The following is a 25,134-nucleotide window of genomic DNA, read 5'->3' on the forward strand; positions in this document are numbered from 1 at the left end:
AGCTGCACAAAGTTGTGCTCAGTGCTCCTGTGTTCATTAATTGCTTCATGAATTCCTCCCCTCTCACCTCCTGAAGGTATCAGGGGTGAAATTGGACTTGGGCGATGGCACAAAACAAGCAGGCACGCTTTTGTCACCCATTATATACCACACATGACATTTGGCTCGACTGAAGTCAATGGAACTGAAGGTTGGGCGGAGTGTTTAACAGGCGATCAATGTGATTCCACCTATATTGCCTCCTTGCCCATGTCCAATTGCACCTCAATCAATTCCTTAATGGGGGCTGGTTCGATGGTCATCAGTACCTCCCCCAAGTGACAATTCTTCATGTGTGTGGTTGTAAGGCTATTTTACTTACCACAGAGGGCATCATAGGTGAGCCCAATGTCCTGTACTCACCTGATGTCCACACATGTACATTTTCAGCAAGGATTTCTGGAATAGCCAGCAGAAGTAGGCTCAGTTTTCATTCTTTAACCCCAGGCCAGTGTAGCACCAAAGCTGGCACATTGATTAGGCCAGCTAACTCAGCATTGACCAAGCAATTGAGCCTGGACTGTATAGCTTAACGACCTATTGTGTAAACATCTGAGCACTTAGTTGGAGGTATACTGATTTGATGTGAACATACGCTGTTGAAAAAATAATCCTGATTTACGTAAGCTCTGCATGAACAATCATTCAGTGCTAACTGTTGAGTATTGTTGTAGTTGTAGCGTAGCTCAGAGGCTGTTGATAAAGTCTGAGAGTCTGGATAAGGCCAACAAATAACTTATTATTTACACTCTCCATAAGCCTCTCTAGCTGACATCCTTTGTGCTGCTGCTCTCTTTTTCACAAAGCCCATTACCATGTGAGTATTACATCATCATCACTACAGTGGAAGGAGTTGTTCTCACTGTCTCCAGCATTAATCCTTTCAGGTCCTTATACTACACTTCATTTTCAAGGAACAGACTGCTGATTACAGTTCAAGAAAAGGTGCACTGAAGGCACATTGCATTTGTATAACCGTATTTGCTTTCTTCCCCTTCAATTTTCACCCCACTTTTCTATTGCAGGTATTGATCCATGCTGAAATACAGTTTTGCTGTCACTCAGTGATAGCTAACTCATTCTTTATGTGCAACTCCAGATGTGAGGGTAGGCAGGATATTGGACCATGGTGGTACGGCATTGTAGCAACAGTTTATCCTGTCCTTGCATTGTAACAGTGCATGCACATTTTCCCATTGGGGTTACTGGAGTGTAAGCAGGATGGGAACCCTGGCTGATGGTTCCCCTCCTGAGGCCAGGAGCACCAAAGCCAACTGTAATATCCAACCACATCTTAGGCTGAGGTCAGGTAACTCAGTGCAGTCTGGAACATTCTTCGCCCACGTCCCACTCCAGCGCAGTGCTGAGGGAGTGTTGCACTGTCAGAGGTGCCATCTTTTGGATGAGGCATTAAACCGAGGATCCGTCTGACCTCTCAGGTGGACGCTTAAGAACCCATGGCACTATTTCGAAGAAGAGCAGGGGAGTTCTCCCCGGTGTCCTGGCCAATATTTATACTTCAGTCAACATCACAAGAAAAGATGATCTGGTCATTATCACATTGCTGTTTGTGGGAGCTTGCTGTGCACAAATTGGCTGTCACGTTTCCTACATTACAACACTTCAAAAGTACTTAATTGGCCATAAAGCGCTTTGACACATCTGGTGGTCGTGAAAGGCACTATATAAATGCAAGTTTTTCTTTTTTTCTTTATGTGGCTTAGTTCTACTCTAGCCAGTGCTGCAGCCACCAATGACCTCTAGAGTGCATTCCTGGAGCAGTGCATTTGTCTGCACACGAGTAGAATAAAACTGGACTGCCAAATGGTAGGTGAAACTATATACTGGTGAACAACAACTTGCATTTATCTAGCGCCTTTAACTTAGTACAAAGCCTGAAGGAGTTTCACATGAGCTATTATCAAATAAAATTTGTCACCGAGCCACATTAGGAGATATTAGGACAAGTAACCAAAAGCTTGGTCAAATAGGTAGGTTTTAAGGAGCAATTTAAAGGAGAGAGGTGGAGATATTTAGGGAGGAAATTTCAGAGCTTAGAGCAGAGGCAGCCAAAGGCACAGCTGCCAATGCTGGAGCGATAAAAATCAGGGATGCGCAAGAGGCCAGAATTAGATGAGCGCAGAGATCTCAGAAGGTTGTCAGGCTGGAGGAGGTTACAGAGATAGGGAAAGGCAAGGCCATGGAGGAATTTGAAACCAAGGATGAGAATTTTAAATTTGAGGCCAATAATTATAGAGGGAGGCAGGGAGGCGGTAGTGCAGTGGTAATGTCACTGGACTAATAATCCACAGGCCTTGGCTAATGCTCTGGGGACATGGGTTTGAATCCCACCATGGCAGATAGTGAAATCTGAATTCAATTAATAAATCTAGAATTAAAAAAGAAACTAGTCTAATGGCGACCATGAAACCATTGTCAATTGTTGTAAAAAAAAATCTGGTTCATTAATGCCCTTCAGGGAAAGAAATCTGCCATCCTTAACTGGTCTGATTCCAGACTCCAAAGCAATGTGGGTAACTCTTAATTGCCCTCTGAAATAGCCTAGCAAACCACTCAGTTCAATGATAATTAGGGATGGGCAACAAATGTTGGCCTTGCCAGTGATGCCCACGTCCCACGAAAGAAAGCTTCTGCTGGCTCTTTGCAAGAGCAGTCATACTTAGTCCCACATCCCTGCTTTTTGTCTGTCACCTGGCAAGTTCCTCGTCTTCAAATACCCTTTCAATGGAATCATGGAATCAGCTTCCCCTGCCTTTTCAGGTTGTGCATTCCAGAACCCAACAGCTCTCTGAGTGAAAAGATTTAAGAACATAAGAAATAGGAGCAGGAGTAGAACATACGGCCCATCGAGCCTGCCCTGCCATTCACACTGGCAGGCAAGATAAAGGAAAATCCTAAGGCGTTTTATAAGTATATTAAGGGCAAGAGGATAACCAGGGAAACAGTAGGGCCCACTAGGGACCAAAATGGCAATCTGTCATAGAGTTATACAGCACAGAAACAGGCCCTTCGGCCCATCGTGTCTGTGCCGGCCATCAAGCACCTATCTATTCTAATCCCATTTTCCAGCACTTGGCCCGTAGCCTTGTATGCTATGGCGTTTCAAGTGCTCATCTAAATACTTCTTAAATGTTGTGAGGGTTCCTGCTTCTACCACCTCTTCAGGCAGTGCATTCCATATTCCAACCACCCTCTGGGTGAAATTTGTTTCCTCAAATCCCCTCTAAACCTCCTGCCCCTTACCTTAAATCTAAGCCCCCTGGTTATTGACACCTCCGCTAAGGGAAAACATTTCTTCCTATCTAACCTATCAATGCCCCTCATAATTTTGTATACCTCAATCATGTCCCCCCTCAGCCTTCGCTGCTCTAAGGAAAACAACCTTCTGTGGGTGGAGCCGGAGGACATAGGTGAGGTTTTAAATGATTACTTTTCATTTGTGTTCACTATGGAGAAGGACGATGTAGGTGGAGAGATCAGGGAGGGGGATTGTGATATACTCGAACATATTAGCATTGAAAGGGAGGAAGTATTAGCTGTTTTAGCGGGCTTAAAAGTGGATAAATCCCCAGGCCCAAATGAGATATATCCCAGGCTGTTATGTGAGGCAAGGGAGGAGATAGCAGGGGCTCTGACACAAATTTTCAAATCCTTTCTGGCCACAGGAGAGGTACCAGAGGATTGAAGGACAGCAAATGTGGTACCATTATTCAAGAAGGGTAGCAGGGATAAACCAGGAAAAAATTCTGAGGGACAGCATTAATCTCCACTTGGAGAGGCAGGGATTTAATCAGGGATAGTCAATATGGCTTTGTCAGGGGGAGATCATGTCTAACTAACTTGATTTAATTTTTTGAGGAGGTGACTAGATGTGTAGATGAGGGTAAAGCAGTTGATGTAGTCCAAATGGACATCAGTAAGGCTTTTGATAAGGTCCCGCATGGGAGATTGGTTAAGAAGGTAAGAGCCCATGGAATCCAGGGCAATTTGGCAAATTGGATCCAAAATTGGCTTAGTGGCAGGAGGCAGAGGGTAATGGTTGAGGGTTGTTTTTGCAAGTGGAAGCCTGTGACCAGTGGTGTACCACAGGCATCGGTGCTGGGACCCTTGCTGTTTGTAGTGTAGATTAATGATTTAGATGTGAATAAACGAGGTATGATCAGTAAGTTCACAGATGACACGAAAATTGGTGGTGTCGTAAATAGTAAGGAGGAAAGCCTTAGATTACAGGACGATATAGATGGGCTGGTAAGATTGGCGGAGCAGTGGAAAATGGAATTTAATCCTGAGAAGTGTGAGGTGATGCATTTTGGGAGGACTAACAAGGCAAGGGAATATACAATGGATGGTAGGACCCTAGGAAGTACAGAGGGTCAGAGGGACCTTGGTGTACTTATCCATAGATCACTGAAGGCAGCAGCACAGGTAGATAAGGTGGTTAGGAAGGCATATGGGATACGTGCTCCACCAGCAGCAGCCACCGTGTCTGTGGTAGCACTGCTCAGTTAAAGAGCTGCCGGCCTCTGATTGGCCTGCAGCTCTCAGAGGGCGGGACTTCCGTCATCGAGGTCCTTGATCCAGTGGAAGGCTTTCCACTGTCCACTTAAGTGCCTGATTGGTACTTGATTAGGTGGGCCTTCCATAGAAGAGGTGACGTGAGGTTCTCGGTGTCACCTTTTCCAGACGGTGAGACCCCCATCAACCAGATAAAATCCCTTTGGGTGGAATTTTATGCTCTCCCCTGTGGCAAGTTTGGAGGTGGGGAGAGCATAAAATCGGGTGGGATGATTTAGAATCCATTCTATCTTGGACTCTAGATGAACCAGTTCATCACCTGGGGAAGGTTGTGCAAATTATCCCTGCCGCCCAATAAATAACTCAAGCAAACCTCCAGGCAGTCTTGCCTGTCCTTTCATTCTACATTGTATCTCTTTTCTGGTGAATGAACACAGTCCAAATGAAATCACAATTGTAATGCTGCACAATTAACACTGATTATAAAGCAAGGGTTGAAATTAATCATGCAAAACCAAAAATAAATTAATACTAGCCCTGCAGGACAGTTTTACTCTGGCGAAAAAGGTTTTGTTTTTTAAACAACTGTGCTTAATGCAATGGTGATTGCAGATTTATTCCAGGATCCCAAAGAGGCCACGATCTGCTCAACGTGCTGGAACAAATCAAGGGGGAATCGGCAGGAATTTGCATCATAATACACTCCTGCCCTCTTATCCTAAAGCCATTTTATTTTCTCCACTAACTCTCACAAATTCCTGCACTGCTCGCCATTATTTAGCCAAAAATGCTGGGAAGGAATCTATTCTGAAGCCTCTGTCAGTGCTCTTCTTAAGCCAGCTACAGTCTGTGGAAACTCATTTTACCTTCTACCCCATTGAGAATCAGTTCTGTCCCCGGTGACATGGCCAAAATTAGGAGCTTGCTATGTGAGGAACCATGGACACAAACCTGCATTATTATACTACGTAGCACAATCTATGGTGGAACCAACATCTTGCGTTACTCCACTGCCTGAGCACATTTCCTTCCCAATTAAAACACCTAAACATATGGGAGCTCATGTCATTCTCTATTATATGCATCCACTTTTTAGCAAAATTAGGCAACAGAAGAAAATGAAGCCCTCAGCCTTCCTTTTAACTCTTGATTTCAGACCATGGTGTTACGCCAATGTTGAATGATTTATTTATTTATTTAGAGATACAGCACTGAAACAGGCCCTTCGGCCCACCGAGTCTGTGCCGACCATCAACCACCCATTTATACTAATCCTACATTAATCCCAGTACCCTCTCACACCCCCGCACTACCTACCTACACTAGGGGCAATTTATAATGGCCAATTTACCTATCAACCTGCAAGTCTTTGGCTGTGAGAGGAAACCGGAGCACCCGGAGAAAATCCATGCGGTCACAGGGAGAACTTGCAAACTCCACACAGGCAGTACCCAGAATCGAACCCAGGTCGCTGGAGCTGTGAGGCTGCGGTGCTAATCCACTGACTGGTGATCTGAATTCATATTTTTTCAAAAGACATTTTTAAAAGACAAGTTGCCAGCAAAGTCATCCTTTCAGCTTAAGATGATCACCTTATTCGCAACACTGTATCCTACAACGCAATGCTTATGAGGAGAGACAAAATGTCTGCTAATATCCCAGCAAGAACCAAGACGCAGGAAGTTTAAAGGAACTACCTGTTCCCTCAGCAAGCAGAGAAATACGACTAACTGCTACGTTTGAATGACTGAGTGACTGTCGTGTGACAAGCCCCTCCCCATCTGTGGTTTCAAGCTGGTGTTTTCTCTGCAGCAAAGGAGAAGCAACTGGACTCTGACATGTGCAGACCCTAAGTAGGGGTCCCCCTCTCTCTATTCCAGCTTGAAAGCTTTCAAATACTGCTTGTTGACTGACCACCTTTGCATACTCCAACTACAATCAGAAATCCCGTTGGAGGAAATTATCTGCATTGCTGTCTTCAAGGAACTCATCGAACCAATTATCTACCTTTTCAAACTAAAAGCCTCAGGACCACTGAATTCAGCTAGAAGCCAGCCGAATCACCAAACTCCACAGATTGTATACTTTTTAATGGACTCAAACTCAACCAATCTTTCCCCACTCTGTAACCTATTTGTGTGTGTGTAAACCTCTGGTGTGTGTGAGAGAGTGAAAGTTGGCGTGTTGTTTATTATTTTATTAGTTCAGTTTAGGTACAATAAAGTTAACCTCTTTCTTTGTTAACTCAAGAAAACCTGTCTGATTGGTTCTGGTTATGATCATAGAAAGTAAGTAATCAAAGACCTACTGAATTGACCAGTAAATCCACTTTAAGAAAGAATTAAACCTGTTGTGGTTTAACAAGGAGAGGGAAAAGAGGGAAACACTTTAACCTCTCCTCACTTGACCGTAACAATGGCCTTATATTGGCCTCCTACAACTGTTTATTATGCCACTGGGTGTCATTCTTCATAACACATCAGTTGGGAACACAGAGATCTATCTTCTTCATATGCATGAAGCATAAAAAAGTCGTTATGGGTCTGTTTCAGCCCAAGCATTTTCATCTGCCATTTTTGGCGCAGGTACGTCATGATGTCAGATGTCCAAAAGCGGTTGTGCACTTTTAGGTGGCCACACGCAAAACTGAATGAATCTAGCAGCGGTTAACGAAGACCCATGAGAAAGTGCAGCTCTCCCGTCACCAGAACAAAGTGAGTCAAACCATTTCTATTTCTTAGTCCAGCCGGTGGTGGGAGAATGGTGAGTTTGCTATTGACTGCAATGTGATATCGTAAAGCCAACTTTGATAGAAAGGAAAAACTTACATTTTAAATAGCGCCTATCACAACCACCGGATGTCTCAAAGCACTTTACAGCCAGTGAAGTACTTTATGAAGTGTAGTCACTGTTGTAATGTCGGAAACACAGCAGCTAATTTGCATACAGCAATGTGATAATGACTAGATAATTTTTTTTGTGATGCTAATTGAGGGATAAATATTGGGCAGGACACTACGGAGAACTGCCCTGCTCTTCTTCAAATAGTGTCATGGGATCTTTTAGATCCACCTGAGAGGGCAGACATGTCCTTGTTTAACATCTCACCCAAAAAACAGCACTCCCTTACTACTGCACTCAAGTGTCAGCCTTGATTTTTGTACTCAAGTGCTAGAGTAGGGCTTGAACCTTGTGACTCAGAGATGAGAGCTCTACCAACTGAACCATGGCTGACACTTATTGGACATTGATACCGATATTTGGTGCAAAGTCTAGAAAAGTAACTATAACAACGCCTTAAGCAACACGCTAGCTGATGAATAGTTTTATTTCCCTTAACAGTTTGACAATACTGGATTCACCCAGAAACAAATAGGTCAATACACTAATTGGCCAACCATCTTAGCTCTCTAGACTTAGGCAAGTGTTTCAATGGAGAGTGTGTGCCCTTTGTGTTGGGCAAACAGAAACGCTGGTAGGTGTGGATTTCCCAGGAGCTTTAATTGGAAACTTAACAATATGGTGGTGAGTTTGCCAAGCACATCACAAAAAGACACTGGCCCCAAGATTCCTCAGGTCACAATCCCAGTTTAAGGAGTCTCTGCCTCTGGCCTCAGCCACTGCCAGCATTTGACTCACAAAGTATTGCAGGATCTTCCAGAAATGGAGGAGGCTCAGCGCAACCAGATCTCTGCCATTTTACTGGGAGTTTTACCGTGTCTTAGGGATTCCGCCAGAGTTATGATGGGAAATTAGCAGAATCCCTGCAAAATTTTAACATGGCTTATCTGTACAATTCTGTTTCTGAATCCAAAATGACTGCAATGAATGGATTTCCATTGTTTCTGCCTCTTTAACAGTAAAAGTCAAATAACACCTTTCACGTACTGGGCTAAACTGGCTGCGTACAACCATTCCACTCAATGTCAATATTAATTTATTTTGCTTGGTTTGTGGAAAGGGGGGGAAACATCATCTGATCCCAGTGCTGTCCTCACCCAGTGTCCACAGATACACTTTCCAGACAGCAATCAGGAGTGTGAATCCTGATGAATGTTTTCCCTCAATAGCGCAGAGGTACTTAGATGAATTGTAGCATCCACACTATCACCCCTGCTATCCTCAGCTAGTCCAGTAGAGACATGAGATTAAACCTGGGACCATCCCGGTCCGTATGATTTAGTGCACTTACTCATGAGGCCATTGAAGGAGGTTGGTAAAAATAGATTTGTTTAAAGCTTGCGGTATTGTAGGAATTGGAAGACATTACAACTGAACAGCACACTCAAATAAATGCCCTGGAAGATCACCCATCTAGAAATTGAAAATGATAACATGCATTGTACGTACCTTCAAGAGTGTTTGTCAAAACACTTAAAACACTGTTTGCTCTGTCTTTTCTCCCGAAAGATGCATTCAACTGGTCCATCGACACCAGGAGGGATCCAGAATGTTTCTTTTTAGTTTCTATTTCAGTGGTAGGCTGTAAATGGTTATATTCAAATTAGTATAGTTTCCATTTTATTCTTTTAAGAAAATTGGCAATGTGCAGCTCGCATGCTTCATCCATAGATAAGCAGGTGAGGAAGGGAAAGGAGAGAGGGAGTTCACGTATCAGTTCAATACAGCAATCGGCACCCATCAAGGATAGCATCCTCCACTGCAACTAGCCTAGCTAAGTGTTTCACCAAGTTTATGTCCAGTTTTCCATGTTAAATAATCTTTATATTGTATTGTACTTAGATGCATGTAATATAGATATTTAGAACAGTAGTGGGATTACACTTGGCCAGTACTAACTTCAAAAAAAGTGAAGGAGAAAAGGAAAAAAGGTACATTTTGAATAAATGCAGCTTATCTAGTTACTTCATCAGTAGACTCTGCATGCTGAACTTAAGATTTAGTGATGTACATAACATTTTGACTTGACAGATAAATCATTGTACAACTTTTAGTACTCCCTACTTAAGCTTCAATCTCTTCCACTCTTCACCACTGCTGAAACCTAAGTCCACATCCTCATTACCTTGAACACTGATCTTTCCAACACTCTTCCTGCCTCCACCCTTCATAAACTCCAGCAATCCAGGACCCCTCAGTCCCATATCCTATCCTCCCAAAGTCCCATACATCCATTGTTTCAATGGCTCCTTCTACCCCAGGAAATTGACTTTAATATACTTGCCCTTGACTTCAAATTCCTCCATGGCCTTATCCTAACTTATGTGAGGATCCTTCTTCAGGTATGTACCCCTGGCCATACCCTCTGCTCCTTTGTTTTAGATTACTATTTGCTCTTTGCTCCATCATGTCAGATTTTTACTCACTCTGCTCTTGCCCACCAAGAAATCTCTCTCAGCCTTGCTACCTCCCGCTCTATCTTCAAAAGCCTCAGAAAAAGTCAGCTCCCCGCCATTGCCAAAATTTCTCTTTTACTATTTGGTGTTCACTTCACCATCATGTTAAGAACTGAGAGTTAACTTCTTTTACACAAGGAACACTGTATAAATCTAAGTTGTAATTAAACTGCTCATGAAGAAATCACAACTTAGACTGAAAATATATTCTTTCTCTACCAATTCTACAATCCCAGTAGGGAGTGGTATTCATAGAGAACATTGGTCAGAGATAGGGTTACAACATTATCCCTATAGCTTCAATTCGCTGCCCTTTACCTCCTTCAAGCACAAAATTGCTGAAGTTACTCGCAACCATTTTAAAAATCTGCTCCCCATTTCTGGCCTCCCTCCAGCAACCCACTTTACCTCGAGTCAAATTTGATAATTCCCAAAGCGATGGCAGCATTATCAAAACCCATCAGACACCATGGGCCTGATTTTAACTCTCTGCAAGTGGCTTTGAGTAAGTTAAAATCTCACCGAATGAAAGCATAACAGTACACCTTAACAGTGCCACCAATCCCTCAGAATCAGTCTCCAAGGTAGTCCTCAAGCTCTTCAATAAAGACCCCTCAATCTCTTTGCACATTATACCTTGTACACTTCATTCGATCATTGCTCCTTCCATTGGACTTAATATCCACCCGAGCACCAATGCATTACAGATGCACTATACATGATCAATACAATACACTGCAGCAACTTACCAAAGTTACTTCTACAGCACCTCCCTCCCCTGCAAGCGCTTAACACCAAGAACAACACGGGCAGCAATGTCATGGAAACACCTCCAAGTTCCCCTCCATCCCGAGTTGGATATATATTACCATTCCTTCATTGTCACTGGGTCAAAATCCTGGAATTCCCTACCAAACACTACTATGGGAGCACTATCATGAGGACTGCAGGGGCTCAAGACGACAATCCATCACCACTTTCTCTGGGTGACTATAGGTAGCCTAGAGAACAAATTTACAAAAAAAAACATTACAAATGCAATGCAATCTTTTGTAACTAAGAACTAGTGCAATAAAATGCATTTTTAAGAGGAGAAAATATATTCCAGTAAAAGAGAAATGGATGTCGGAATTTTGATTCCTTACTTGGAGGCAAGAATTTCTCTTAAATTGTCTGATCATATGTTCTCATGTCCTTAATAAAAGGACAGTATTATGTGATATCGTTCAGTTCCCACAATTTTTTTTGGAACGTTTTGGAATTCATGAGGAAAGAGAAGATAAATGAAACTGTAGCTGGTTGAAATTTGAAACAGAAAATGCTTGAAATATAGCTTATGTCTGTCAGCATCTGAACAGAGAAAGGTCAGATTTGGCCCCTCACTATAATGGTAAATATCAGCTGGCCAGTTGTGGAAATGGGCGAAAGTTCTGTCCTACTGGAGCTCCACCCACTTTGCACACATACAGTTTCTAGCAGCTGAGGACCAGCAGCGTAAAGTGGGTGCTCATTTAAATACTTACTTGGAGGCGGGGACACTTTGCATGCCACTTCCTGACTTTTGGGCATATAGAACATTATTTCAGAAAGACACCCATGTGAAATGCATTGCTGGGGAATCAGCTGTGTTGGGAGCTAATTTAAAGGCACACGTAAGGAACTATAATTCTGAATATTTCAGTTATCTTTTGCCCATTTTTGCTTTATTTTATTGTTTTTTTTTCTGCTGGCACTTGGGTTCTCATGAGCCTTTGTGCCAATTGTTCAAGTTGACCCCCTCACCCCCCACCACAGCATCATTACTGGCATCAATGGATTTCCAAATAGGAATTCAGCCCTACCTAAGGTGTTTTGAATGTACAGGACGACTAACAGAGGAATACCAGGCAGGTCAGGCTGCACAAGTGGTGTTCAGTGCCTTTCAGCAAGTACCCTCATGCTCATATTTCAGATTTGGACAATTACTTCACAGGAACTTGGGATAACAGACCCAATTGAATCACGATGACATGGGAATGTCTGAGTAATCTTAATGTTGCTTCTTCAGATCACCTCACTCACAGTCTGTCATGGTTCCAGTGATACTCCACGAAAGACACATTAGGGTCATCAAAAGTAAATCCAGATTGCCTGCCAAGATGCCACCAACCATATCTGCAGTCACCAGTACGCCAATCTGGCAACCATCATGAGGAATTGTTTTCACAGGATCTGGGTCAACTGAAAGCCAGATGCAGACCCATGCCATCAGCTGAAAGGATATTTTCAGCTACCATAGAGCACAGAGCTAGCACATTCAGTGAAGCTCCTTCCTAAACTTCATCATAAGTGACACCCATCCAGGACATCATCATCTGTCCTAAATTCCATCACTTAGTTCCACCAATCTAACTTATGCCATTATAAAACAGGATAGCTGAGAAGAACAACAGAGGAAAGTTGATGCAAGGAGCTTAACGATGAATTACTATGTTTTTCTTTGTGTTTTAAGACAGAGGCTCACAACTTTACTCCGGATTGGCTTTTGGTGAAAACATTTTTTGTTCTTTATTTTGGACACTCTTTGCTTCATTTCCAAGTTTCCCTTGAGACTGATTCTTTTCTCTCTAGAATGAATGGGGTTGCTGCAAAATATTTTTCCCAAAGAGACTCCTCTCTGTAGGCTTTATTTGTGGGGGCAGGAAGTAGAACAACAGGCAACCTGAAAAGCCAGGCACATATGTCAGCATCAAAGGAAATCTGGACCTTCATACAGATATCCAGCGCGATACATCCATGGCGTTATGTGTCAGGAAGCCTCTGTGGGACATGAGCTGAAGTTTCTGGAGCTGTCACTCACTTCAGGAATGCTCTGCATTGTTGTGAAGCCCCCTCTAATGTTGCTACAGCCACAACTGCTTTCCGCTGAACAGTTGCAGGGAAGTTCTACAGCTTGATATTCTGCTCGCATCTTTCTTTTCATGGCAGAATCTGTGAGATCATCCAAAGGATCTTCAGTTAAGGGCTGACATCTCCTTACCATCCACTTGAGAACATCCTTCTCTACTTCCCATACTCTTTCTCTGGCTTCCTTGTGTGTTGTGCAGCACTCTTGGGCAGAAATTTGTCTTGGGCAGTAGCTATAAACGGGTAGTATCATATTGTGTATATACCCCACTTGAAATCAATGGAACGAATATCGGGGGGCGGGGGGCGTATAATGGGAGATTGATTCGATACCACTGTTTAGTGTTACCACCCAAGATTAATTTCGAATAGTGCCCACTAGTTTTTCTAGTGTCCACTCTTCATCCTTTCTATCATTAACCCCCTGAATTGACATTATTTCTGCTGGTGACTGCAAGTCAGAGGGTGAATGATGGCATGAGTGAATTTCTGCTGGCTGTGCTAGAGAAGGTGCTGCTAATGAGTTAGTTTTTCTCTCTCTGCTTCCAGTTCTCTGGGGACAGAAATGTAATGTGTTTCCTGCAAGCCACCATTTCTTATTGTTCTGTTCATGTAAGGGTCCCCTCAAAGTATGAGTGTCAGCAAACTGATTTTTTTTTTGGTCATTGAACATTGGTACTTGTTCTACACATTTCAACTGTGGGTGCAGGACCTCCCATATCTCCACCTCAGCTGAGTGGGATCCCAGTATTGCAACTGCCTCCTCTTCCTGTTGAGTGAATGGGTAAATGATTGCTGCTCCTCCTCCTGTGACGTGGTGTTCCTGCAAATTATGCCCAAATTTTCTTTCCTGCACACAAACAGAATGGTTATTACTTTCAGATAGGGACTAGTTTATCTGAAAACTATTGGAACATTTAATATTGTTTCACTTCAAATTTCTATACCGAAAATTATTCATCAAAAGGGCATGCGCACATTGCAGGATTCTCCAGCAATGCAATGGAATTGAGCTGAACTCAAGAGGTGAGGTGAGAGTGACTGCCCTTGACATCAAGGCAGCATTTGACCGAGTATGGCATCAAGGAGCCCTAGCAAAACTGAGGTCAATGGCAATCAGGGGGAAAACCCTCCGCTGGCTGGAGTCATACCGAGCGCAAAGGAAGATGGTTGTGGTTGTTGGAGGTCAATCATCTGAGCTCCAGGACATCACTGCAGGAGTTCCTCAGCGTAGTGTCCTAGGCCCAACCATCTTCAGCTGCTTCATCAATGACCTTCCTTCAATCATAAGGTCAGAAGTGGGGATGTTCGCTGATGATTGCACAATGTTCAGCACCATTTGTGACTCCTCAGATACTGAAGCAGTCCGTGTAGAAATGCAGCAAGACCTGGACAATATCCAGGCTTGGCTGATAAGTGGCAAGTAACATTCGCGCCACACAAGTGCCAGGCAATGACCATCTCCAACAAGAGAGAATCTAACCATCTCCCCTTGACATTCAATGACATTACCATCGCTGAATCCCCCACTATCAACATCCTGGGGGCTACCATTGACCAGAAACTGAACTGGAGGAGCCATATAAATACCGTGGCTACAAGAGCAGGTCAGAGGCTAGGAATCCTGAGGTGAGTAACTCACCTCCTGACTCCCCAAAGCCTGTCCACCATCTACAAGGCACAAGTCAGGAGTGTGATGGAATACTCTCCACTTGCCTGGATGGGTGCAGCTCCAACAACACTCAAGAAGCTTGACACCATCCAGGACAAAGCAGCCTGCTTGATTGGCACCCCATCTACAAACATTCACTCCCTCCACCACTGACGCACAGTGGCAGCAGTGTGTACCATCTACAAGATGCACTGCAGCAATGCACCAAGGCTCCTTCAACTGCACCTTCCAAATCCGCGACCTCTACCAACTAGAAGGACAAGGGCAGCAAATACATGGGAACACCACCACCTGCAAGTTCCCCTCCAAGTCACACACCATCCTGACTTGGAACTATATCGCCGTTCCTTCACTGTCGCTGGGTCAAAATCCTGGAACTCCCTTCCTAACAGCACTGTGGGTATACCTACCCCAAATGGACTGCAGCAGTTCAAGAATGCAGCTCACCACCACCTTCTCAAGGGCAATTAGGAATGGGCAATAAATGCTGGCCTGGCCAGTGACGCCTACATCCCATGAATGAATTAAAAAAAAAATTTCTTCCATGTGAAGGAGTCCATACAGTTCACAGGATTATAACCTTATATTTGTCACTGCATATTTAGGACTAAAATATAGATGAATGACAGCTTACCTTTGCTGACCTTGGGAGGTCATGAAACCTCTTCCTGCACTGGATGAATAGCGTGAGGATTAGGGATTGTCACTCACTGCTTGTGCCACTTCCTTCCACATGCTCTTGGCTTGCTGCAGAGCTCTAACTTTTGCATCCCTTTTGTGCCCGATTTCAGTCAGAACAATCGTTTTGTCACTCTGAGAAGTTTGCTGTTCTTTTCTTACTACTTCTTGCAGGAGCCAGGTCTTCACTTTGCTGCATACTGGCCCTGCATTAAGAATAGTTCAGCTTCAAATTCTGCAGCTGGACCGTCAGAAATAAAGAACAAACAAACTTGCATAGTGCATTTCAGGATCACAGGATTTCCCAAATCACTTCAAAGCCAAACTTTTGCACCACAAGGTCCTACAAACAGCAATGAGATTTAGTGATGCTTAAGGGATAAATTTCAGCCAGTACATGAGGAGAATGCCCCTGCTCTTTTTTGAATAGTGCCATGGAACCTCTAACCTGAGTGGATGAACAGGATTTTAGCTATAAGGAGCAGCACTCCCTCAGTACTGCACTGAAGTATCAATCTAATGGGACTTGAACCTATGATGCTGTGACTCAGAGGACGACCACTAAACCAAGGCTGACACCTCCACCACCCCTCCCTCCACCACCACCCCACCACCCCATGTATTTTCTGGGCCATCCTAGCATAACTCATCAACTCTCGGGGAAATTTACAATTTTACCCTGGCCAACATTAAAACAAGTTGGCCTTGTGATTTTTTGTGGGGTCAGGTCCATGGGACAGGAAGAAATCCCGCCCCTCTGCATCTCCGACAACAGTTCATAGGACTTTTGAGCTTTGGGGCCTTTATGTACAAGGCTCCATGATATGCATTCTAGTGGCGCACAAAGACAAAACACTTAGGCCCTCTTGCATTAACTTGTTTTGTTTCTAGTTACAGATGCTGACAGACGTCCTATATATTTCCACTATTTTCTGCTTTGTTGGAAATTCAAGAAATCAGTTTCACCCCACAGACTGTAATTCACCTCTTGTAATTAAAGTTCATGCATCCCACGCCACATCACTTCAGGCTTTGAGCTGCATGGCATTACATCCTACAAATTACCACTGGCAATATTAGTAGATAAGCACTTAACATATTGGTATGATCTTCCTCTGTTTCCTATTTTAGCACAGGCGTTCACCCATTTACTTTAAAGAAGATAATCTTCTCTGATACTCCATATGGGTAATTCAGGTCTCAACACAGCTGGACCCTGAACTGTCCCTTTAAGACCACACCTCTTTATAAACAAATCAAAATAATTGTAGCTATTTATAAAATACTAGTGATACCAATCTTAACTGCTTGCAAATTTAATTCCCCCCAATTGCTTTGGATTTGTAACAAAGTTAAGTACCTGGAGTATTGCGGATCTGTGGCAGATATTTTAATATTGAGATCAATGTTGTTGCTCACCATAAATCAGGTCTGTTGTTTTATAAGGACCAAATAACATGCAATGTATTATTCTACTGCTAAGGCAAAATTGAATCCCTTCAAGGCAACAATTGTTGTCAAGTAAACATAGGTGAAGTCACAGTTGAATCACTCTTCAAGCTGCAGACCACATCCCTGTGGAACCTTCATTATCTGCAACAATGGAGGGAACCCACTGGTAGATAACAGAAAGTGATGGAGTGAGTCCCTGGAATTTAATCTTGCCCATATTCCTTGGATACGGGAATGAAGACAAGTAGAAACAACAGGCCTCAAACAGACGCCAACAGTCTTCCCTGTGCAAATTAATAGCCTAACGCTGGTTTGAGGACCCCTGCTGAAAATTTGTCTGCCCTGTGTGGAGCAGTTAAAATAGAGCAAGAGAGTTACCCACTCTTTCTCCGCCCTGGCCTGGATGTCTGCAATTCAAAAGGCAAGGACTTTCACCCCAAGCTGGCGGGAATTTCTTTAAATATGCATATTGGGCTCCGATGACAAAATTGGGGCCTGATCAGTGATTTTAGCCTGAACAGAATAGCAGCAATGGCCTCCTTGACAGGCAAAACCTGGCCAGAGCCAGAAGAGTCACTTGGTGCAGATTAGGATAATAAATGTCAGAAATTTATATTGCTTCAAGTTTTTTGACACAGTAGTTTTAGGACATGGTTTAAGGTGTTACTTTGAGTCTCTTCTGCATGTAATTTGCATGGCAACAATTCTACGAACCAAATGGGGAGGGAGAAAAAAAGGGGCCAATCAGCAATCAGGAAATGCTTGATGAAGCTGTACCACTAATTGTCATGGTTACCAAAGCTCTGAAAACGGTTTGAAATAAACCTTTTTTCCCCTCCTCCACATGCCATCAGTTTTCAGCCCTTTCCTCTCCTGAATGTGTGAGAACCAGGGTGAATATAGAAAGTTCAGAGGAGAAGTGAAAAAAGTAAGAGAAACAGAGAAAGAGTATGAGGAGACTGGCAGCTAACATAAAAGTGAATCCAAAAGTCTTCTATAAGCATATAAATAGTAAAAGGGTGGAAAAAGGAGGGGTGGTGCTGATTAGGGACCAAAAAGGGTAGATACACATGGAGGCAGAGGGCATGGCTAAGGCAATAAATGAATACTTAGCATGTGTCTTTACCAAGGAAGATGCTGCCAAAGTAATAGTGAAAGAGGAGGTGGTTGAGACACTGGATGGGCTAAAAATTGATCAAAAGGAGGTACTTGAAAGGATCGGATGAGATGCATCTAAGGGAACTAAGGATGGAACTTGTGGACATACAGGCCATAATTTTCCAATCTTCCTTACATACAGGGGTGGTGCCAGAGGATTAGAGAATTGCAAATGATACACCCTTGTTCAAAAAAGAGTGCAAGAATAAGCCCAGCAACTACAGGCCAGTCAGTTTAACATCAGTGGTGGGAAAGCTTTTAGAAACAATAGTCTAGGACTAAATTAACAGTCACTTGGACAATTGACAATGGACAAGGAGAATGATGGGGTATAGATTAAATTGTCCTTGACAGAGGACAAAGGATCGGCACAACATTGTGGGCCGAAGGGCCTGTTCTGTGCTGTATGTTCTATGTTCTATAATGTTGGATTAATTAAGGAAAGCCATCACGGGTTTGTTAAAGGCAAATGGTGTTTCACTAACTTGATTAAGTTATTTTGATGAGGCCACAGACCGGGTTGATGAGGGTAATGTGGTTGGTGTGGTGTATCTGGACTTCCAAAAGGTGTTTGATAAATTGCCACATAACAGGCCTGTGAGCAAAGTCAAATCCCACGGAATAAAAGGGACAGTGGCAGCATGGATACGAAGTTGATTGAGTGACAGGAAACAGAGTAGTGGTGAATAATGTTTTTTTGGACTGGAGGAAGTGGGGTTCCCCAGGGGTCGGTACTAGGACCACTATTTTTCTTGATCTATATTAATGACTTAGACTTAGGTGTTCACGGAACAATTTCAAAAGTTGCAGCTGATACAAAACTTGGAAGTATTGTGAACTGTGAGGAGCATAGTGATAGACTTCAAGGCTGGTGGGATGGGTGGACATGTGACAGATGAAATTTAATGCAGAGAAGTGTGAATTGATGCATTTTGATAGGAAGAACAAGGAATGGCAATATAAACTCAAGAGTACAATTCTAAAGGGGGTTCAGGAGCAGAGAGACCTGGAGGTAGCGGCACATGAATTGTTGAAGGTGGCAAGGCAGGTTGAAAAAGTGGTTAAAAAGGCATATGGGTTTTATAAATAGAGACATAGAGTACAAAAGTAAGGAAGTTATGGTGAAATAAAAACAAAAAGTGCTGGAAATACTCAGCAGTCCTGGCAACATTTGTGGAAAGAGAAACAGTGTTAACATTTCAGGTCAATGACCTTTCATCAGAACTCAGAAGTTATGGTGAGCCTTTACAAAACACTGGTTTGGCTTCAGCTGGTGTATTGTGTCCAATTCTGGACACCACACTTTAGAAAAGATGTGAAGGTATTGGAGAGGGTGCAGAAACTATTTATGAGATTGGTTCCAGGCATGAGGAACTTCATTTACAAGAATAGATTGAAGATGGGGCTGTTCGCCTTGGAGAGAAGGTTGAGAGGAGATTTGATGGAGGTGTTCAAAATCATGAGGAGTCTGGACAGAGTAGATAGAGAGAAACTGTTCCCATTGGCAGAAAGGTCAAGAACCAGAGGTCACCAATTTAAGGTGAACGGCAAAAGAACCAAAGGCGACATGACGAAAAACTTTTTATTTTTAATGCAGCGAGTGGTTAGGATCTGGAATGCATTGCCTGAGACTGTGGTGAAGGCAGATTCAATTGTGCTTTCAAATGGGAATTGGATAATCATCTGGAAATTGCAGAGCCGCAGGGAAGGGGTGGGGGAGTGGGACTAGCTGAGTTGCTCTTGTAGAGAGCCAGCACGGACACAAGATGGAATCTTAAGGCATTGGTGGGAAGCTGTTCCAATGGATTAGGAATTGGCTCCATTTCTGTAGGCAGAAAGTTGTGGTTCATGATTATGGATCTGCATGGAGGCCAGTTACAAGGGGATGTCCTGCTGGAATTGGTCTTGGGACCTTTGCTTTTTACTATTTTTATAAATGACCTAGATATAGGTGTTTGGGGAATGGTCTTGCAAGTTGACACTAAAAGTTGTGCAAGTGCCAGGAGAAGGAACTCCTGCAAGTGGATCTAAATGTGCTGGGGGAATGGGCCAAACTCTGGCAGATGTCCTTTAACTTAGATAAGTGGGCAGGGCCAATACCAAGTGTGCTTGCACATTACATGGTACAGAATTAAACTCAATTGAGAAAGAACGGGTTCTTGGTATTGATATTTATAGCTCGCTAAATGTTCATGACCAAAGCCAAGAAGCACTGCACAGATAGAACCATTCAATATAAAACAAAGCACACTGTCTTGCTCTTGTACAAGACCCTGGTTAGAATTTGGAAGACTGCATCTAATTTTGGTCCCCCCATATGGTGGGTGAGATAGAAACATTGCAAAAATTCTAAGGGAGGCCGAGAAGGATGATTCCCGACTTAACAGCCTCTAGATAGTCAGAAAAGCTTAAAGGCTGGGTCTATTTCTTTTAGAGATTTGTAGACTTTGGGGTAATTTGACAGTGATGTACAAAATTGTTAACTGGCTTGATTATTCTTTCTTGAGAGAAGATTCCAATTAGATAGGTTGGGGAAGACCAGAGGCCACGTATAAAGCTACGCAAGGTGAGAGCACAGTTCATATCCCAGAGGATATTCATTAGGGAAATCTGTATTTTTAAAAAACATTTAACATTAGAACACAAATTCTCACCTGCTCTTTGATCTTTTTGTTAAAAAGACAAATCTCTTCTAATAAGCTGCACCATATCAAAGCTGATACTATCTCACATCATACATGGCAACACCATGTGATGCCATTTACACACTGTCACTTCTCTTACAGTGGCAGAAAAAATATTGTCAGCTTAACATGGAACATTGATATTGAAGTCATGCCTGTATTTTACTTGCCCAACAAGCCTCAGGACTGAAGAAGCTATCTGTAGACAAAAGCCATTGAAGGGAAGGGGGTTACGTGAACAATATTAAAATATCATGTAAATGAACAGCTCCATCCATCAAACAGATTTAAAATCAAAATTATGAATATAGCCACTGATTTGCCATTTTGAAAGATATATTGGTATAATTGCAAAATGTGACTTTCAAAACACCAGGAAAATCATGTAATAATTTGACTTAGTCAGTCACCGTAAACTAGTGGCCCTGATCAGAGCTTCCCAGTCATTGATGTGTTTCTATTATTTTTCCCTATATTGATCCTAGTCAAAAGTACAAACCCTGCGAGTCATCAACATTCATTGTGGGATACACACCAAACCTAAAAGAACTAATTCTAACTATAAGACAAGGGGAAAAGATGCATAGTGTGGCAGTGCCGCTACCAAACTATTTCAGATCACGTTTGTGTCCAAACAAGTTAACTTTTGATGCACCAACTTATAAATCTCCATCATCCAAATTAAGCTTTTTAGAACATTCACGTCAGTGCAATGAATATTCTCTGTTATATTCTGTACACACTTTTTTGCACTTGTGTTTTGAATAGTCAATACAAGATGCCGGGTGGAATCGACCAAGAATCACAGTTGTGTTACAACTGACACATATATGGCAACCAAATATACTTTTACATTTTCCCCAATTCTTTGCCCTCCTATCTTGAAGGTACAGCTCTATGGGTGATGGCTGCGCTTGAGTACTTCACCCATTTGCCCTACGCGCGCCTGGACAATCAGGAGTGATTTTACCTTGGGAAGCATCACAGCTGATCGTATCTTCACCCCCAAACCACTCAATGAATTTTCCAGCAGGATCCAGTGAATAGCAGTTAAGAGATGATTTTTGTCCCTATCTAGCCCATGGATCCTGTGGCCAATCGTCGCATCACCATTGCTGCCCCAGCTGAGATTAGCTAACTCAGTACAGACCAGGAATTTGACCTCTGAACTTCTGGTTTGTATTGTTCAGCACTATACCAGATAATGCTTCTGTCCGCATTAGCTTTGTTTATTCAACATTTTATTAAAATATTAATATATATTTCCCCATTATTTAATTACCTCCCTTAGGTCCCATTATGCCCAGGCAAAAAGTATCAGTTAAGGGGCTCACACCCAGGCCTCCATCTATATTGCTCTTGAGTCAGCCATTATAAAGAAGGCATGCATTTTTGTAGCAAATCAAGTCTCTCAGAAATGTCTCATTGCATTTCACATACAATTAATTCTTCTGAAGAGCAGCAACTGTTATGCAGACAAATATGACAGCCATTTTGCACACAAGATCCCACAAATAGCAATGAGATGATTAACCAGTTAATCTGTTTTTTGTGATAATTGATGGAAAAATGTTGGCCAGGACACTGGGAGAACTCCATGTTCTTTTTCAAATTGTGGCATGGGATCTTTACCATCCACCTGAGTAGGAATTTGGGGCTTCAATTTAATGTCTCACCTGAAAGACAGAATCTGTGACAATGCAGCATTCCCTCAGTACTGCACTAATGTGTCAGCCTAGATTACATTCTCAAGTCCTTGGAGTGGGGTTTGAACAACTTTCTGACTCAGGAGACAGAGTGCTACCAATTGAACCAAGCTGACACATTAGAAATGCATGAGAACATTACCAATTGACTTGCTGGCTTGTTCTCTTTCCCTCCCATCCCCATGAGGAACCATCAAGCCTCTCAACTGGGATGTTGGGATTATATAATAAAATTAATAAATTTGTTATGAGGTTTATGGGATATATCAATGTGCTGTGCCATCCAGTGCAAGGATTTGTCTCTGTGGTACCTCACACAGTGAATTTCTGATCTTGGCTGGACCAAGGTAAGGGGGAGAAGGAGAAAGGAAACTCAGATGGAAGGTTGCCCAAGTTTGTTGTTGAGTATTTTCTCACAAGCCGTTAAGCAGATAGTGGAAGGGGACTGGAAGCAGGGGACAAGTCTCCTTTCTCGTTGGGGAAATGGTGTTTAGGACTAGGGGGCTGAAAAGAAGAGAGAAAATAACTGAAATGGGGAATTCAGAAACAACAGAAACAGCCAAGAACTTTACACTGTGCATTCACAAGAACAGATTCATGCATAGAAAGACTTAGAAAATACTATGAATTAGATTACCTTTCGAAGTAAAAATATCTAAATATCTTCACTGATACAAGTTAAACCCAAAAATGTTCATTATACATAATAATAACATTTGAATAGGGGGAATGCAGTAAGCATAAAGAAAGGACAGAAATAGGGCAATAACTTGCAACTAGGCAAAAACTTTGCATCAATTAGGCCATGTTTATGGAAATCAAGATCAGATATGCTCCATCTCACAACCAAATACCCTGTCTCTCCTGGTTCCCTAAATCTTTTGCAGCTTAATTGTTGTCTCATATCAGCCCTCAAAGAACTGAATTTCATGTACAATTTCGGTCAAAACAGGAGTGTGTTTCAGGGAGGATTTTTGGCCAGGGAATTCCTTGGAGCTGCTCCCGCTCAGCTGTTGCCAAAAGTGAGACAGAAATCTTGTTTATCTGTGTAAACGGGGGTTCAGCCACACTCAGTAGCAGAGCAATAGCAGCACCGAGGAATTTCCAAGCCTTTTCCTCCATTGAAATGGAGAGATGTTGATTCTGAGCAATGAAACACTTTTGGTACTCTGTATCAGTATCAAGCACTCACAGGTCAGCTAATAACAATGTTACATGGAAAGTAAAGCTCCCTCTGTGCTATCCCAACAATGTGTTCACCCACAACCTCAGAAGAGCACCCCGACTGCTTTAATGTCTTGTTACTATTTTCCATCTCAGCCATTGGATGGCTTCCGAGTGAATTTGCTAGTTTAACACCAATTGGGGGCATCCAACTTGCATCCAACAGGAACAGAATCTATAATGCCCAAAATTACTTAATGCCTTGACAGCAGGAGAAGAGGGGAGAGGGAGGGAGAAATCTGTAATCCACATCTCAGATGTGAAAAGGTTTTTTGTTGCATAACCCAGTCCCCAAAGGAATGTTTTGTCATTATAACTTAAATGATATTTTGCCTAAAATATGTTTGTATATTATTTGGTGAAAAATGCAAATTCAATTCTGAAAAAGGTTAACATACAGGTTGCAATCTGGGCAACAAAATAATCCTTGGTATTTTGCCATAGGTGATAATTTAAATCACATTGGCAGGCATTTTCACGTATGCCGCATCTGTACTTCAAGTCACCGAGAGCAACATCTTTGCATCAGCTCCCTGTGTTTAGATCACTAAATTCAGGTCATGTTTTTCAGCTCAGATCCATGTTTTTGTTGGATAAGCGATAAGGGAGCTGGCTATAGCAATGTAAACATAGGGAGCAGACACAGGGATTCTGGTCTCCCATGACCAAACTGCAGAAGCATAAAATGTAAAAGTGCCTTCTAGCTTCCTGGACTAATATTACACCACTGGTGCTGTTTTCAATTCATTTATTGTCCAATTATAGGAGACATGTTTTGTGTCAATGGGAATCAGCTCCTGATTTGCATCGATTGAAGCAGTGCTGTGAATTCAGTGGGGAAGTTGTCCAAAATGAGACCATCTTGAAAAGGAAGGCGGATACCTCTCAGGCTTGCACCTCAACTGCAGTGAACCACAATTGGTGCAAGCGGATGTCCAAAAAGGCCCCAGATGGTCCACTGGATTTTTAAAAATTTAAATTTATCTTTTTATCAACTGCCCTTTTGACTTCTCCGTTAACACTAAAATGGAACGAGCACTTGGGTGCCAGTGGGCATACACAAAGCTTCATTTCCTGTATACAGAACTGGCAACGTATCTTGGGTCTTTCAGGCCCTGCGTCACTCTGAAGACCAATACCTGGAGCACAAACATGTACTTCAAGTCTGACTAGAACACAAAAGAAAATAATTTAGCAAAACAATGCAATGCTTAACAATTGGTGTGTTTAAGCCCTGGTCTTGAAATTGTGCTGTGAGATACTAGAGTATGAATGTTTAATACGTTCTTCCCAAGTTCCTACATAAATAACATTTAAAATGGATAATTAACATCTTTGCTAAAATAGCAAAGATTGGAATTTAAGATGAACGCATGAAGTATTGTACTATGTTATCCAACAGCATTAACTTCAAGGAGGCTTAATCTTTTAACCTAGGCTGACTGGAATCAGAATAGAATGTTGAAAGTGAAATGGACTAATTGCACATCTACAATAGTCCTCTTATGGTGGGGCTTTACAATCCTTGTTTGAGTGTGATCTGGTCCACATATAGTGCAAAACCAACATCCATCAAAACAGTTTAAGTTCATGCATTAGGCTTGACATAATTAACAAGACAGTATCCTTTATCATTTCAAACAGTTAAAAATCAAATTCTTTTCATGCATCTTTTACAGATTTTACTTGTTTCGTGAGCAAAGCTCAGAAACAAGATTCACTATGATTAACAACCTTTTGCA

At 42.4% G+C, this 25,134-nt stretch overlaps 1 protein-coding gene across 13 annotated transcripts in view; it reads right to left on the minus strand.

Annotated features, from left to right (window-relative positions):
• LOC137358726 (sodium channel protein type 8 subunit alpha-like) overlaps positions 1 to 25,134 on the minus strand; it is a 238,476-nt gene that overhangs the window by 64,838 nt on the left and 148,504 nt on the right. For 12 of the 13 annotated variants that reach the window (XM_068024971.1, XM_068024981.1, XM_068024984.1 and 9 more), the window contains one exon: positions 8,926 to 9,058. In XM_068024971.1, coding sequence (XP_067881072.1) covers positions 8,926 to 9,058 — 133 coding nt within the window. Of the gene's footprint in view, positions 1 to 8,925; positions 9,059 to 15,124; positions 15,168 to 25,134 lie in introns of those variants that run through there. The other variant, XM_068024983.1, reaches the window with a different exon arrangement.

This window comes from Heterodontus francisci, chromosome X (assembly GCF_036365525.1).
Source record: "Heterodontus francisci isolate sHetFra1 chromosome X, sHetFra1.hap1, whole genome shotgun sequence".
Taxonomy (NCBI): Eukaryota; Metazoa; Chordata; class Chondrichthyes; order Heterodontiformes; family Heterodontidae; genus Heterodontus; species Heterodontus francisci.